General features: G+C 43.6%; 2 protein-coding genes and 1 long non-coding RNA gene across 3 annotated transcripts; 2 read left to right on the forward strand and 1 right to left on the reverse strand.

The window, feature by feature from the left end:
* Window positions 1-703: 703 nt before the first annotated feature.
* Window positions 704-1,816, forward strand: LOC130211156 (uncharacterized). The gene is made up of 4 exons (XR_008834942.1): window positions 704-833; window positions 993-1,101; window positions 1,219-1,436; window positions 1,675-1,816. It is a non-coding gene; the product is annotated as an uncharacterized LOC130211156 (long non-coding RNA).
* A 10,539-nt stretch (window positions 1,817-12,355) lies between these two features.
* Window positions 12,356-12,956, forward strand: LOC130210750 (zona pellucida sperm-binding protein 3-like). The gene is made up of 2 exons (XM_056441236.1): window positions 12,356-12,757; window positions 12,834-12,956. Exons 1-2 carry the CDS (start codon window positions 12,356-12,358, stop codon window positions 12,954-12,956), a joined length of 525 nt encoding a protein of 174 aa, XP_056297211.1.
* A 1,961-nt stretch (window positions 12,957-14,917) lies between these two features.
* Window positions 14,918-15,582, reverse strand: LOC130210752 (zona pellucida sperm-binding protein 3-like). Its single transcript, XM_056441237.1, has 2 exons — window positions 15,117-15,582; window positions 14,918-15,040 (listed from the first exon to the last, which is right to left on the reverse strand). The coding sequence occupies exons 1-2, from the start codon at window positions 15,426-15,428 to the stop codon at window positions 14,918-14,920; spliced, it is 435 nt and encodes a 144-aa protein (XP_056297212.1). The 5' UTR covers window positions 15,429-15,582.
* Window positions 15,583-17,617: the final 2,035 nt, after the last annotated feature.

Raw genomic sequence — 17,617 nt, forward strand, 5'->3', positions numbered from 1 at the left:
GCCATGGAAGTAGAAGCAGATATAATTGATGGTTTTGCCTTTGTGGCCAGTGATGGGCAGAGTCTGACGTCTGATTCTGAACAGTCTGATGAGCAACTTGAAACCTTGTCCCTGTCTGCAAGTATTTCTAACTGGGCCACACACTTTGGCATTTCTTTGGTTGCTTTGACAGCACTATTGGGCATACTTTGTATTTTCCATTCTGACCTTCCAAGGGATGCCAGGACTCTTCTTGGGACTAAAACTAAATACTCCATCCTGGAAAAGGCTGGGGGACAGTACCACTATTTTGGTATTCTGCTTTCGCTGAGAAATACACTGTCAAATTATGTGCATACACTAGCAGACAGTTTCATTTTGAAGTTGCAAATACATATAGATGGACTTCCTTTATTCAAAAGCTCTAGTCTGCAACTGTGGCCCATCCTTGGTCTGCTATTGAATGTTCCCATGAAAGAACCAGTCGTAATAGGTTTATTCTGTGGACCAAAGAAACCCAGCTCAGCAAAAGAGTTCCTTGAAGATTTTGTTACAGAGTTGCAACAGCTTGAAAACGGTTTTGCTAAATTGTTTTCAGAAGTTCTTGGAACAGAGTTATATTTCTGTGACTGATGACACTGTTTGTTTCTTTCCTCTGTAATTCAGGATGTTCCATCTGATTGAATTCTTGGACAGCAAAACAGTAGCAGTCGTGCCACAAAGCTGGTACAGTGGGGATGGCTGCGTTTGGCCAGATTACCCGAGGGATGAAAGGGTGGACAAGGCGGTCCGAAGTGCCGAAGAACCTCAACCTGACTGGCAGACACATGATGTCAGAATAATTAGATCATGCGGTATGCTAATTATATTAATATTCTAATAATTAGCAGTTTAAACAAATACATAAAAACATTTACCTTATGTTACATATGGGGGGGGGGAAACAACATTTTAATCACATTGTTCTGGTCATAATTCTGTACTTTTTCATTGTGTTTTGACTTAATTTTTAGATGATTACTTGGTGGCAAGGCGATGGTTAACAAAATATATGTCCTGTGACACATCTGATCTCCATTCAGAAGAGGAGGCAATTCCTAAAAGGAGAAAGCCAATGCCTGTGTGAGTAAATGTATAAATTGCATTCTTTAGAACTCTTTACCTTAATAAAATAAAGTGTCTGTCATTCAATGTTATAGTATGACAAATAATACATTTTTTTCCTAACTCCATTTCTAGCCATTTCTTTGGGGACTCGGATGCAGACAGCGAGACTGAAAATCGCCACCCCAAAAAAAAAAAGGGTCCAACCACGAGCAGGACAGTTGCCCCTCCTCCAACTATTGCCCCTCCTCCACCACGGACTTCATCGCCAGCAGGACAGCGAACAAGCCATGCAGGGGACACGCCAACCTGGCGAGGGGCGAGGTGTGGTTCAGACACCATTGCCTGCTGTGGTGAGCAACAACTCAAACGGCTATGGGATTCAAATTGAATCTTTTTAATCATTTCACTTTTTACAATGTTAACGATGGTAAATTGGATACGAGACATGCAATACACACTGTCACATTGAATCCAAGTGAATATGATTATTACGATTGGATTAATGGAGTTGTATAACACTTGATGTTTCCATATTTGATGTAAAATCTCTCCCTTTTTTAAATGCTATTCTAATGTTTTTTTTTATAGCTGCTCAAGTTCAAATGATGGCCATGCTGGAGACGCTTACACAGCAGGTCCATCAATTAACACAGCAGGTCCATCAATTAACTTCCAAAGTTGACAGCTTTGTTCGCCCCAGCGTGACACAAATGTCTGGTCAAGAAGTGGAGTGGAGACCCGTTTCCGTTGACCACAATGGAGGAAGTGGACATGTTTGAGCAACAGCTCAAAGATCCAGCCAACGCTTTAATGAAGAAGAGTGTGGTGAGTTTTTTTTTGTTTTAAGAATCTCACGCAAAGCTCATTAAAATCTATTGTATGTCATTAACACTAGATAATACCCTGTTTGATGGTAATGTTTTTTAAAACAATATCAAATATTAATAGTACTTTTTCTATCCATTTTAGATTTCCTCCCTGGGAACAATCGGAGGACATGATGTAAAACGTGCAACGTGGAACATCCTCGCACGCATGTTCACTGATGATGTTGGCAAGTCCATAAATTGGAAAGGATTAATGGAAAAAATCTTTCAATCTAATGACGTCCAAGACTTTGCTCCTCGTAAGTAACTCATATATAATGAAAACAATTTGATTTCACCGGAGGTCTTTGTGTTCAAACTTACGAATAACCATGTTTCTAAATAAAATGTTTGAATTGCAACTTTATTCTCTATTTAGGTGAATGTTACTCAACTATACCTTTACATAATAGTTATATGATATATTAGCTCTATGGAGTGGAGATGGTCAGCTGCTTCAGGTTCCTCGGGGTCAACATCAGCAACGACCTCACCTGGTCTGCTCACACAGACAAGGTGGTCAAAGCGGCCCGGAAGCGCCTCTTCTTCCTGAGGAGACTGAAGAAGTTTGGCATGGATTCAGTCATCCTCACCAATTTCTACAGATGCACAATAGAAAGCATCCTGACTGGGTGCATCACAGTGTGGTCTGGGAGCTGCACAGCCAAGGACCGCAAGGCCCTACGCGGTGTGGTCAGGACTGCGGAGTTCATCATCGGTAGGGAGCTCCCAGCCCTGCAGGACACATACCGCACGATGCCTCAGGAAGACTGGCAGGATCCTAAAGGACTGCCATCATCCAGCCTTCAGCCTGTTCACCCCGCTGCCTTCTGGAAGGCGGTACCGTAGCATCCGGTCTCGCACACAGAGACTGGAGAACAGTTTCTTCCCGAGAGCCATCAGGCTGCTCAATGGACACTGACACACGATCGACACTTTTGCACTCGACACTTTACACTCGTCACTTTACATACACTGTCACTTTCAGCCTTGTACTTACACTTACACTTTCTATTGCACTACCTGCTACTCCCATTTGTCTGTAGTTTAGTTATTATGTGTATTACATGTTAGTATTATGTTCAGAGTTCTTGTACAGTGTGTATGTCATGTTATATTATGTTCGGCTATTGATAGTTGTTGTGTGGTGCCTTGTCCTAAGAATTTCAGTGCCCAGTCTGACCCTGTGTCATTCTGTGTATCTGACAATAAAAGACTTGACTTGACTATATTTAGCATAGCACACTTTAAGTGCCAGACAGCCACTAGATTTTAGACTGCATGTCTGATTTATGTTGCACTGAGTATTCATGTGATTTTGTATCTGCTTGTGTGATTACAGATGCTGTCAGAAAGAATCACTCAACACATGCGTCCACTGACGACCAGGTTCTTAAGCACGCCATTCGGTGGTTCAACCTGGCAGCAGACCGGGGTAGCTCCAGGAGGCGTGCTACTGTAGACGTCCCCCACACTGAACAGACTTAAAATATATCTTTTTAAATGTGTGTGTATATAATTTTGTCCTTTCAAATAAAAACTGTTTGACATTATTTACGTTTGCATTTTGTTGTTGTTGCATTGATGCATATTTGTTAGCAGTCTGGGCCAAATGAGCCGCTTTATGGAAGGGTCAATATTTTATGAATATCTGCGTAATATTGGCGGATACGGGGCGCATCTGTTCCGGATCCGGCGCGCTGTGCATTTAGCCGCCGATCCGGACCCGTTTTGCGGAGCCTTCCCGGAGTCTACGGCGGATTTGGGGCGGATCTGGAACAGAGTCAGTTTGCTATCTGGGATACATCGTCATCCTCGGTAATCTAAGAAAGAGAGAACTACTGAGTAACAGTCACCTAAAAGTACAACACCAATGCATGTAATGAACAAAACATGATGGCGCGGCTGTGTCCAGACGCCGTCGAGGTAGCTCCGCGGAGATTGTGCGCTCTTTTAGTTTTTGTGTTTATTTTTAATGTTTTCTTTGCCACAAACACATCGGCACTAACAGCATACGACCGCAGCACACTTTTGGACATAAACTTTTGCGCAAAACAAGGGTTTTTGTCCACTTTTTCCATCGATCCAGCGTGGCGGCGAGATCGTCGAGCGAACCACAACAACAACAGTGGAGCCGCTACTACGGGAGACGACGAAAACATCGAGGGAAACGGAGCGGTATTCTGAACAGACTGAGAGTTCAAGCCCACCGTCCACCTCTGCCCAGCATCCTTCTTGCTAACGTCCAGTCTCTGGAAAATAAGATGGATGATGTTAGGCAAGGATCAGATTCCAACGGGACATGAGGACTGTAACATCTTTTGTCTGGCGGAAACATGGCTGACCCGCTGGTGCGGATCGAGTCATATGCCCAACCGAGTCCTTCTCTGTTTTCCGTGCAGACAGAACGGAAGAGTCTGGTAAATCTAAGGGTGGAGGGGTTTGCTTCATGACTAACAACAAGTGGTGCAACCCCAAGAACATTAAGACTCTTTCTCGTTCCTGCTCGCCGAACCTGGAACATCTGACGATCTCATGCCGTCCATTCTACCTTGGCGGGAGTTCAGCTCGGTCATCACCACAGCCGTCTACATTCCACCACAAGCGGACACCGACGTAGCACTATCGGACCTACATGATGTGTTATGTCGGCATCAGAACAAGTATCCCGCGGCTGTGGTGGTGGCTGGGGACTTTAATAGGGCAAACCTAAAAAGTCATGCCGAACTTTCACCAGCACATTACGTGTGCTACCAGAGGAAAGAACGTTGGACCACTGCTATACGCCATTCAAGAGAGGCTACAAGGCTGTCTCTCTCCTCCGTTCGCAAATCAGACCATGCCGCCATTTTTCTGCTTCGAGTACCGACAAAAGATCGCGGGAAGCGGTAGTGACGAGGAACGTAAGCGGTGGTCTGACCAATCAGAGGCTGAGCTACAGGACGCTCTGCGTGTCGTCGACTGGGACATGATCCAATCCAGTTCCAGTGACGTCAGCGAGTTTTGAAGTAGCAATGAGCCTCATAGCAACGCTTAGCGGACACCATCGTCCCCACGGTAAAAGTTAGGGTCTTTCCTAACCAAAAGCCGTGGGTTGATAGATCCATCCGTGAAGCTGTGAACGCCGTGCTGCTGCCTATAACTCCGGTCTTGTATCCGGCAACATGGACGAGTACAAGGCAGCGGTCTATGGACTGAGGAGGGCGGTGAAGGAAGCCAAGAGGAGGTACCGAGACAGAGTGGAATCACAGATGGAGCAGCGCGACACCAGGCGCCTATGGCAGGGGCTACGGACTATCACAGACTACCAGAGCAGACCCGCAATGGTGAGTGCCGACGCATCCCTAGCGGACGACCTGAACTCATTTTATGCACGGTTTGAGGCTAGCAACAACAGCGCTAGCTCGCCGGCTAACAACAACACCGTTAGCATAGCCGAGGTGAGTTCTACCGCTGGGGATGAACACACACTCTCTGTGACCGAGCACAGTGTGAGGAGGGCTCTGTTGAGGGTGAACACCAGGAAAGCTGCAGGTCCAGATGGCATATCTGGGCGAGTACTGAAGACCTGTGCTAACCAGCTAGCTCCAGTGTTCACCACAATATTCAACCTCTCCTGGCTGAGTCCGTGGTCCCCGCCTGCTTCAAGAGATCCACTATTGTCCCTGTGCCCAAGAATGCTTCTCCAGCATGTATGAATGACTACCGACCGGTGGCCCTCACCTCGGTGGTCATGAAATGCTTTGAGAGGCTGATAAAGGACTACATCTGCGCCTTCCTCCTTCCTCCATGGACCCGCTGCAGTTTGCTTATCGCCCAAACAGATCCACGGATGATGCTGTCTCCCAGGTACTGCACACCACACTCTCTCATCTGGACAGCCAGAGGGGGCTATGTGAGACTGCTGTTCATTGATTATAGTTCAGCTTTCAACACCATAGTCCCTCCAGACTGGCCGGCAAGCTGATTGTGCTGGGACTGAAAACCCCCCTGTGTGCTTGGATCCTGGACTTCCTGACCGCCAGGCCACAGGTGGTCAGGGTGGGCAGACACACCTCCAAATCCCTCACCCTGAACACAGGATCCCCCCAGGGTTGCGTCCTCAGCCCCCTACTGTACTCCCTGTACACACATGACTGTGTGACCAGGTTCAGCTCCAACACCATCATCAAGTTTGCGGATGACACAGTGGTGGTGGGCCTGATCTCCGACAACAGCGAGAAGGCCTACCTGGAGGAAGTTGCTGATCTGTCACTCTGGTGCCAGGACAACAGCCTCATCATGAATGTCACCAAAACTAAGGAGCTGATTGTGGACTTTAGGAGGGTACAACAACAGAGGACGTACTCACCACTGGGGATTAACGCGACTACTGTGGAGAGGGTGAGCGGGTATAAATACCTGGGAGTCCACATCACCGAGGATCTGACATGGTCAACAAACACAGACACTCTGGTGAGAAAGGCAAGGCAGCGCCTCTACCACCTCAGGCAGCTGAGGAAATTTAAAGTTTCCCAGAGGATCCTTCAGTCCTTCTACTCTGGAGCTGTAGAGGCGTCCTGACAGGAAGCATCACAGCCTGGTTTGGCAACTGCTCCGCTCAGGACAGGAAGGCTCTGCAGAGAGTAGTGCTTTCGGCTGAACGCACTATTGGAACTACACTCACCACCCTGCAGGACTTGTACACCAGGAGGTGCAGAACCAGAGCCGGCAGGATCATGAAGGATCCTCACCACCCCAACAACAGACTGTTTCAGCTGCTGCGGTCAGGCAGGCGCCTCCGTAGTCACGCTGCAAGAACAGAGAGACTGAGACGGAGTTTCTTTCCTCAGGCCATCAGGACTGTGAACTCCGACCTCACCAGGACCCCCACATAGACCCACACAACTGCCCCTCTTAGGCACACACACACACACACACACACACACACACACACTTACTGTAAATATTGTGTTTTTTATTGTAAATAGTGTGTACTTGTTGCCCTTGCACATTCCTGCTGAGCATTGCCACTTTCATTTCACTGCACACCCTGTGTGTGTATGTGACAAATAAAACATCTTGAATCTTGAATCTTGAATCTTGAAACCTCACCACTCGTTTGCTGCCACAGTTGTGCAGCTCGTATTCAAAGACCAGCACATGAGCCCAGTCGTCAATCCCAGTAGGGGAACAGCCACCAAGTGTGATGTCCTCTGGGTCTATCAGCTTGCCAAGGCCCAGCAAGTCCTGGCTCACTTCCACCTGGATCCTGCTTTCCCCACACCTCACAGCAACGCGGTTGTCAGTCTCTGGCTGCCGCAGTTCAAAGTTGACAGGGGCCACCTTCACCGAATCCACTGGATCTTCTGGAAATCTCCAGGACAGCGAGTCGTCCACCGGCTGAATCTGCTTAGCCCGGAACATGGCAGCTTGTTGAGGAGACTTCCTGGAGGGCCTTCTATCAGGCGCTGCTGCCGGCTCAACTTCAACTCCCAGGTAGTTTGGTGAGCTCGTTCTGAGGAATCGAGCAGCACTGACGCTGACACACACAAGCACAAACCCCAACACAAGAAGCTGGCTGGACCCCATTGTTGCGAAAACAGAACTGTCGATGCAGATTCCTCCAGCACGGCCACTGCAGGCTGAAATAGGCAGTGACTCCTCCCTCTGACTCGTTAGCTTGATCAGGTGCACAGGTGTACAGGCCCTACTAATTAAGAGAGATCAATGTATGTTCACAAGGGAAGAGACATAACCAATGATATAATACACATTTTTATCTTTTGTTGAAAATGAAACAATGAATCAATCAAGTGGTCAAAGTACCGGTAACTAAGAACATGTATTTAGGTAACATTAGCATATTGCGATGTTTTTTACCTTCGCATTGAAAATGCGGAAGGTTATGTTTTGATCGCCGTGTATTTATTTATTTATTTATTTATTTGTATGCGTGTTAATCGCATAACACAAAAAGTATTAAACCGAATCGCATGAAATTTGGTGGGATGATTGGTTATTATCCGGGGACCATTTGATTAGATTTTGGGATCCATCGGGTCAAAGGTCAAGGTCAAGGTCACAATCTTCTTTTTACCATAGCACGGTCAATTTGTATCCAATTGGCATGCAACTAATGCCAACATGTTCATAATTCAATGCCCAATCTTGTGATATGCGAAGGTATGCGCTCTACTGAGTGCCCGTTCTAGTTTATTTTGTGATCGTTTGTACTTCTACCATGACATTTCACACTAAGAGTAACTATAATAATAGTTAATGGTTACTTTACAGATTAAGGGGTTGTATAATGGAATATCAGATTATCTTTTTAAATAAGCCTGCAACTACGGGATTTCTTTGAGGATCACACATTTGTGAAAAATGCTCTTTGCAACAAAGGACAAGGTGGCGTCTGTGTGACATGTATTATGTGGGCGTGATAAGAGTAGCATTTTCATAATTGTACTACTTCATTCAACATGTTTTTTGCATCTGCAGTTATTTTATCATTAAGACTACATCTGCTCAACTATAGCAGGAAATTGCTTACGAAAACCTGACAACTTCTTCACTGAACAGGTCTGGAAATATTCAGCTTGTGAGTTGCAAAAGGAAACACCCGAGGGCTCCTTTCCATCGTGCAGCTCAAGCTCCTGGAGGCTTACATAAATATTGCTTAATTGCACTAGATTCAGATTCCTTTCAAATATACTGTAATCCATTGTCACTGCACAAATCAATGCCCACTGTAAGAGCCAAATGCATAATTTCATTTGTTATAATAATTTAGTTTAAAAATATTAAAAAAGGTAACTGAAGATACATTTTTTTATTATGATTTGAAAGAATGTTTATGTTAACATATCTAATTTTTTATTGTATTTAAAAGCTGAATAATTTGTCAGAATTTAAGCTTCCAATCAGATGACGTCACGTCAGTATAACACCTGCGTGTTGGACTGTCAGTCGTGTTTGAGCTCAGAGTTGTTGGAAGCGACATAGTTTTTTGATCGTGTGAACATGTACTCTCCGTTTTTTAGTAAACATCATTTTGTATGAAGAACTACTTGTCTCACTCGCGTGTCGATTAATAGCTTTTAAGACTGATCTCAAAAGTGTGGTACAGAAGACCCAGAACTAGACGGAGTGCCACTACACCCACCTTATCTCCAATGATCTGTTTGAGTCATTTGATTGAATTGAAAATAAAGTCCTTTTCCTCACTCAAAAGTCCTCCATAAGCCATGAGTGTCATTATTACAGACCTCCATAGCTCAAAGGCAGACTGGCCCTGCCAGCGCTTTTGCCGATCTTACAGGTTTCTGAACACTGACTTAAGGTCAGCGTAATTCAGGACTGAGAGGATGTTCCTTCAGATTTCTCTTTTAACTTGATAGAAAATTGACTCATTTCAACAAGTGGAACATAAAGTCACCATATTCCTCTACTTTAGTTCTCTGCTGCCATCTAGGAGCCACAGGCTATATGCTTTTTTACTGTAGAGAACCAACTGCTTGGACAGAAACACATCTACACTGATATGTTGTGCATCATATTTCATCACGAAAAGGGCAGTGTGAAATAGTGAATTGTCAATTTCTATGTACACCATGGATACGAATCCTGAGCAGATTTTTCTAACTTGTTAATTTTTCCATGACATATTGCTTCTGTCCACCCAGGGAGAGGGATCCTCCTCTGGTGCTCTCCTGGAGGTTTCTTACCTTGTTTTCCCTGTGATCCTGTGACCCCTGATCCGATGTGAGGTCCTGGGACAGGGATGTCGTATGTGTACAGAATGGCACGTGCACAGATAGAAGCCGAGTGGTGCTCAAGCATGTTAAGTAACTTGCATAATTTATCAAACAAAACTTTGTAAAAAAGACGATGGCCTTCAGCTCCAAAAAAAAGAAGGCAAAAAAAAGTATTGACTCACCAATGCCGATCCCTTAAAAAGGAAGTTGGCGAGGCGGTTCATTGCTTGACCAAACCAATCGATGACTTTGCTGTTGAAATCCAGCAGTCATTCTGTTATAACGCTATTCATATTACTTAAAAGACTCTTCCAAAGTTGTCGAAATCTAGCGATAGCTAACTAACCCGTAATTGATCTGACTGTATATATATTTTCTCTTAGTCACAGGGTACAGGTCTTGCGGTTTTTGCATTATTCCAGTCTAGTTGCCAGGCAGATTTTTTGGGGCAGATCTGAAAATGCCCCACCGCTCAATGTTAACTTTGGCCTATGTGGTTCACGCTCACTGGTGTTTCCATGGTAAAGGTAGGGCAGCGTGGTCTTTTGAACTTCCACTTTTTTGAAAATCATGGAGATTAGAATCAGGCAGATTTAATGAAATGATTTTATTATAAAATTACAGAATATCAGACAGCATTCTTGTTGGATGCAGCACATCTTTAATCAACCAAAACTAAGAGAGTCACACTCAAGATTCAGGTCTGCAATGTGATGGAGGAGGATAGGAGGAGAAGAAGTATGGAGCCAACTTCAGGCCAATAGTTTTGTTCGTCTGAAAAACGATTTACACCTAAAAATGAAAGTTTTAGTCTTGAACTTTGAAAAATTCAACAATGTATTCAATTCAGTTTTTCAATTCAGTTTATTTGTATAGCCCATCCATCAATTATCAATACCGCTTCATCCTCATTAGGGTTGCCGGGTGCTGGAGCCGATCCCAGCTGACATAGGGCGAAGGCAGGGGACACCCTGGACAGGCCACCAGTCCATCCAGGGCACACATAGAGACAGACAACCATTCACTCTCACATTCACACCTATTTGTATATCCAAATTCCACAAATTGCGAATTTGTCTCAGAGTGCATTACAATCTGTACACATAAACATCCCTGTCCCAAAACCTCACATCGGATCAGGAAAAACTCCCAAACAACCCTTCACTGGGAAAAAAAAGGGAAGAAACCTTCAGGAAAGCAACAGAGGAGGATCCCTCTCCAGGATGGACAGGTGCAATAGATGCCATGTGTACAGAATGAATCATTATATACACATTAAAACACAGTAACAACACAATCAATGAATGTGACAGAGTGTATGAATAGTTGGTAGTAGGCATATTCCACGATCGAGACCTCCACGATCTATCAGGCAGATGGAGGTAGAGAGGAGGAGTGGGCGGAGTCTCAACAGGGCAGTGGCAAAGTTGGTACAGATTGTAAAGCCCTCTGAGGCAAATTCGTATTTTGTGATATTGGGCTATACAGAATAAACTGAATTTAATTTAATTTCATGTAGTTTATATATTATTGGTTAGGTATTCTTCTTCTTCTTATTCTTCTTCTTCTTCTTTTTCTTCTTTTCTTCTTTAAGGTGGTAATCAACTGTTTGGTTTGGTGCATTACTGCCACCACCTGGTATGGAGTGTATATGTGTGTGTGTGTGTATATATATATATAAATATATAAATATATATAAACATATATATATATATATACATATTAATATGTATATATATATATACATATATATATATATATACATATATGTATATATGTATGCATATATGTTTATATGTATTGGCTCAATATATCTTGGCTAAAAAGAAAGGAGAAAAATACAACAACACAGGGCTTATATTTTCCCAATAATATGTGGAATTCCAAAATAATGTAATAGTACTTGATAGCATGCACTTGAGTTATTTTGCAGAATGCCTACAATATTTTAAATGTATTTTACTTGCCGAGGCTTCCAATTAGTTGTCTCATATTTATCAGAGCGTAGAATAACATGTTCTGTTGTTTACTGTTGGCCACATAAATCGCATAAGTAGGAATATTCCATCGTGGAATATGCCTACTACGAACTATTCATACACTCTGTCATATTCATTGAATGTATTTTAACTCTGAATCTGTCCTTCTGTACACATGACATCTATTGCACCTGTCCATCCTGGAGAGGGATCCTCCTCTGTTAAGCTCCTGAAGGTTTCTTCCCTTTTTTCCCCGTGAAGGGTTATTTGGGAGTTTTTCCTGATCCGTTGTGAGGTTTTGGGACAGGGATGTTTATGTGTGCAGATTGTAAAGCACTCTGAGACAAATTTGTAATTTGTGGAATTTGGCTATACAAATAAACTGAATTGAATTGAATTGAATTTGCCTGTATCATGTTTCCCATTGGTTATGTCTCTTCCCTTGTGAACATACATGGGTCTCTCCTAATTAGTAGGGCCTGTGCAGCTTTGAGATCTACACCTGCGCAAAGCAATCAAGCTAACGAGTCAGAGGGAGGAGTCACTGCCTATTTCAGCCTGCAGTGGCCGTGCTGGAGGAATCTGCATCGACAGTTCTGTTTTCGCAACAATGGGGTCCAGCCAGCTTCTTGTGTTGGGGTTTGTGCTTGTGTGTGTCAGCGTCAGTGCTGCTCGATTCCTCAGAATGAGCTCACCAAACTACCTGGGAGTTGAAGTTGAGCCGGCAGCAGCGCCTGAGAGAAGGCCCTCCAGGAAGTCTCCTCAACAAGCTGCCATGTTCCGGGCTAAGCAGATCCAGCCGGTGGACGACTCGCTGTCCTGGAGATTTCCAGAAGATCCAGTGGATTCGGTGAAGGTGGCCCCTGTCAAATTTGAACTGCGGCAACCAGAGACTGACAACCGCGTTGCTGTGAGGTGTGGGGAAAGCAGGATCCAGGTGGAAGTGAGCCAGGACTTGCTGGGCCTTGGCAAGCTGATAGACCCAGAGGACATCACACTTGGTGGCTGTTCCCCTACTGGGATCGACGACTGGGCTCATGTGCTGGTCTTTGAATACGAGCTGCACAACTGTGGCAGCAAACGAGTGGTGAGGTATTTGTTCATTACATGCATTGGTGTTGTACTTTTAGTTGAATGTTACTCAGTAGTTCTCTCTTTCTTAGATGACCGAGGATGACTTGATGTATGCCTTCACCCTGATCTACGACCCCAAAGTGTCTGAAGGGAGTCAGATCACGAGGAGCCAGAGTGCCGTCATTGGAGTAGAGTGCCACTACACGAGATGATCAGCCTGCAACGACGCCCTTGAGTTTACTGTGTAGAACTTGACTGTCACATCAAACTACAATAAACTTTTTAATGTCTGAGACCACTGCTTCACTCGGCTCTATACCTGAAACACAACGAGATGCAAACTCATGACTGAATGTCCCAACTTGATCACAACTATGATGCTCCACAGAAGACGGGATCTGAAAGGAACATTTGTTAATGAGTACATGCTCTTCAAACGAGACGGTAGCCATCATTTTGATGGCTACCGTCTTGTCGTTAATATTCCTGCACTTAGCAACCATACCGAAGGTACCCTGCCCGAGGACGGACTCTACCAGGTAGCTGGAGGTACCCGAACTGAGCAAGTCTCCAATGAACACCAGGTTCTGATTAGATGGGGCTTAAGCCATGGTTTAAAGCCACTAGAGGTGACGCCTGATGCCAGGAACTCAAATCTGAGATGCAGGTGTGGACAAGACATTTAGTAACAATGTAACGCTACAACGGTAACATTTCGATGATTATGATAGAACAACCAGCAAAGTAAAAGGTACTCCGAGTTTGGCAGATGTCGTCACTTGGATTTATTGGGATCTGTTGGGATTTTCTCCAGCAAATGTTGGAAATGGATGCTTGTATAAAACAAGTTCGGACGGATGTAAGTTGGTTAAAGGTTTAAAAGTGAAAGTTTGGAGGTTCAGGTTAAAGGTTGTTGCTCTCTCTCTGGGTTTCTGAAGGGTCTGATCACCAACATTGGGGGCCTCCAGCTTGGGCGTTCTACATTCCGTTCTATGGTTCCATTTCATAGCTCCACATTCTAAACTCACCTTTGATGATTTGGCTCCGAATGAACCATAATGGTTAAATAAAAGGTTATTATGATATTCATTGTATCATTAGCCAGACTTGGTGGACTTAACCCTTTACTCGTACAGAACACACACATTTTAGGACCATGATATCTGCCTCAATTCTTTGACAAAAACAATTATACTTGTAGAATATCTGGATTTTGGACCCAATCAACACATGTTTAACAGACAATTCAAATATACACATTTTATAGATAGTTAATGTATTAAAAGGCCTCTAATATACCACACTTATCAATGGGGCCTCCAATTTAACATTGTTGTAAGCACTAACCTGAGCTTTAATCTCAAGTGCACTGAAAGCGGCAGAAACGTCACTTGAAGTTTTCACTAAATGCTGTTGAGACAATTTCGAAAGTATATTGAAAGTATGTTTATAAATGTCACGAGAATTCACAGCTAGAAAATAGTTAAACTATGCGAGCTCTCTGTGTCATGCTATCCTTGTGCCTCATTGTTTTATGTGTTATGTATCTTTGTTTGGTCTGTTCCAGTCTTACAATCAATCTTGTAGAAAACGGACAACACGGCTCAGCAAAAAAAGTTTTAATTTACAGTAAAGTAACATCACAAGTGATTTTAACAATAGTTTCTAGTCTATCACTTGCAATGACACATTTTCGCTGCTTCTAAATTCCCTCTTGGCTGTTGATGTATCAATATCGCTCAGTTTGAAAATGACGTCAGAGGGCAATACGGATGGCTTGACGACCCATTAGCCAATCAGAACACTTGTACTGTTGTTGCCATATAATAATTCATCTTTATTCATAAAGAAAATGTAAGCTAGCTGTCTGATCCTGCCCAGAGGAAATGCAGGTCGAGGATAGCATCATGAGTTTAATGTTGCTTATGCTTCAACTCTGTCACAAAACATTTTTGGCAATGGGTGCCCTTTTTTTGGTTTGAGCACCTGCCCCCCAAAATGTCTGTGCACGTGCCTGACACAGATTGTAAAGCCCTCTGAGGCAAATTTTGTCTCGTTGGGTTTCAGGAATAGAGCCAAAAAAAACCAGTGTTCTGAGACATTAAAAAGTTTATTGTAGTTTGATGCAAGTCAAGATCTACACAGTAAACTCAAGGGCGTCGTTGCAGGCTGATCATCTCGTGTAGTGGCACTCTACGCCAATGACGGCACTCTGGCTCCTCGTGATCTGACTCCCGTCAGACACTTTGGGGTCGTAGATCAGGGTGAAGGCATACATCAAGTCATCCTCGGTCATCTAAGAAAGAGAGAACTACTGAGTAACATTCAACTAAAAGTACAACACCAATGCATGTAATGAACAAAAACCTCACCACTCGTTTGCTGCCACAGTTGTGCAGCTCGTATTCAAAGACCAGCACATGAGCCCAGTCGTCGATCCCAGTAGGGGAACAGCCACCAAGTGTGATGTCCTCTGGGTCTATCAGCTTGCCAAGGCCCAGCAAGTCCTGGCTGACTTCCACCTGGATCCTGCTTTCCCCACACCTCACAGCAACGCGGTTGTCAGTCTCTGGTTGCCGCAGTTCAAAGTTGACAGGGGCCACCTTCACCGAAACCACTGGATCTTCTGGAAATCTCCAGGACAGCGAGTCGTCCACCGGCTGGATCTGCTTAGCCCGGAACATGGCAGCTTGTTGAGGAGACTTCCTGGAGGGCCTTCTCTCAGGCGCTGCTGCCGGCTCAACTTCAACTCCCAGGTAGTTTGGTGAGCTCGTTCTGAGGAATCGAGCAGCACTGACGCTGACACACACAAGCACAAACCCCAACACAAGAAGCTGGCTGGACCCCATTGTTGCAAACACAGAACTGTCGATGCAGATTCCTCCAGCACGGCCACTGCAGGCTGAAATAGGCAGTGACTCCTCCCTCTGGCTCGTTAGCTTGATTGCTTTGCACAGGTGTAGATCTCAAAGCTGCACAGGCCCTACTAATTAGTAGAGATCAATGTTATGTCTACCAAAAATACAATACAAAACTTTATGATCTGATGAAAATGAAAGAATGAATCAATCAAGTGCTTCCTTCTGTACATATGACATCGATTGCTTCTGTCCATCCTGGAGAGGGATCCTACTCTGTTGCTTTCCTGAAGGTTTCTTCCCTTTTTTCCCTGTGAACGTTTTTTTTCTAATTGTTGGGAGTTTTCCCTGATCTGATGTGAGGTCCTGGGACAGGGATGTCGTATGTGGACAGATTGTAAAGCCCTCTGAGGAAAATTTTTAATTTCTGATATTGAGCTATACACAATAAACTGAATTGAAGTGATCAAAGAATCTAGTGCTGTTAACATAATGAGATTTTTTAATATTTTGTAGTGAAGGCGAGATGAATCTTCCTGAAGCTTTCCATCTAATTGGTTCATTAATGGGCCGAAGCTTCTTGATGCTAAATTTGCTCTACTCCGCCTTCAAGTGGACAATAAATGTAAAACAGTCAGAGTGATTATAACAACACCATGACTTTGGTGTGTGTATGAAGCTTTGAATTGAATAAATGAACAAATGATGTTCATGATGCCAATACATCAATTGTGAAGTTATTAATATGGTGGATGTCTTTATAATACAATGACAGTGGTAGAGAGAGTATTTTACGATAATTATTATTACTCTGTTCAATCCTTAGTCGGTGAGATCAGCTCAAAATGTCCCCAGACAGGGGAAATCTCCTCTTTCTTTCTGGTTCCATCGCAAACAAAGAAGCTTGAATACTTTGAAATCAAATGTGCGATAAAGTCCCAAGTCCACAAAATGTGATTGGGAAATCCATTGCGTTCCCTTATATTTAGAATTGCGCACCAAATACGATTTTTTTCTGAATCAGTCACGTGGTACGCCAGGCTTACGAGACTTCGAACATCATCACATACGTCTTCAACACAAGCCTCGATAAGTGCTTGCCATAAATCTTCCTAGATTACTCGACACGCTTCAAAGCCTCAACACGAAAGGACACATCACTACTACTTTTTACTTCTACTCCATTACATTTCTCACTAAGAGTAACTATAATAATAGTTAATGATTACTTTACAGATTAAGGGGATGGATATACAATGGAATATCAGATGATCTTTTTAAATGGGCCTGCAACAAACAGATTTTTTTGAAGATTAAAAAACAATGTGTTGTTTGACTTTCTCTTTATATTTGCAGCTCTACTTTTGGTGGAGTCTAAAAGAACAATCAGTACAGATCTGTACTGCCTGGTACCACACAATGTCATCTCATAAATCAGGCGGGGTTTGATGATCAAACATTTACAAGTGAAATGTCAAGCAGACCACCAGCACTCTGAGGCCTAAAGGGACTTGTTCTTCAATTAATTTTGTATAGCTCAAAATCGCAAATTATAAATTAGCCACAGCTTTACAATCTTCACACGTATGACATGCTCCGCCCCAGGACCTAACATGGTTCTGGAAAAAGTCCCTGAAAAAAACTTTAACAGGAGAGAAAAGGAAAAAACCTTCTGGAGAGCAACAGAGGAGGATCCCTCCATCAGCATCAATAGAAGTACAATAGGTGTCATGTGTACAGAATAAATAACATGACAGAGCCACTACACATTCAATGCATATGACAGAAACTATTTATATAATGAGAGTAGCAGGAATGATGAAAAAGTTCGAACTACCACAAATAATCAATATAGTAGAATAATGTTTTAAAAATCAGTAATAGTATTCACAATACTAATTGCAATGCAACAACAAATAACATTAATAGAAGCAGGTGGTGTCGGGCAGGTCCAGGATCCAGATAATCACGATCCATGTAAACCTGAGGCGAGAAAACACAACATCTCCGGAGAA

Source organism: Pseudoliparis swirei, chromosome 20, assembly GCF_029220125.1.
Source record: "Pseudoliparis swirei isolate HS2019 ecotype Mariana Trench chromosome 20, NWPU_hadal_v1, whole genome shotgun sequence".
Taxonomy (NCBI): domain Eukaryota; kingdom Metazoa; phylum Chordata; class Actinopteri; order Perciformes; family Liparidae; genus Pseudoliparis; species Pseudoliparis swirei.

Excerpts from the sequence above, each read along its gene's own strand:
- LOC130210750 (XM_056441236.1), top strand. The coding sequence starts at position 12,356 with ATGAGCTCACCAAACTACCTGGGAGTTGAAGTTGAGCCGGCAGCAGCG. Across the intron at positions 12,758-12,833 it reads ACTGTGGCAGCAAACGAGTG|ATGACCGAGGATGACTTGAT; the intron begins GTGAGGTATTTG and ends TCTCTTTCTTAG.
- LOC130210752 (XM_056441237.1), bottom strand. The coding sequence starts at position 15,428 with ATGTTCCGGGCTAAGCAGATCCAGCCGGTGGACGACTCGCTGTCCTGG. Across the intron at positions 15,041-15,116 it reads ACTGTGGCAGCAAACGAGTG|ATGACCGAGGATGACTTGAT; the intron begins GTGAGGTTTTTG and ends TCTCTTTCTTAG.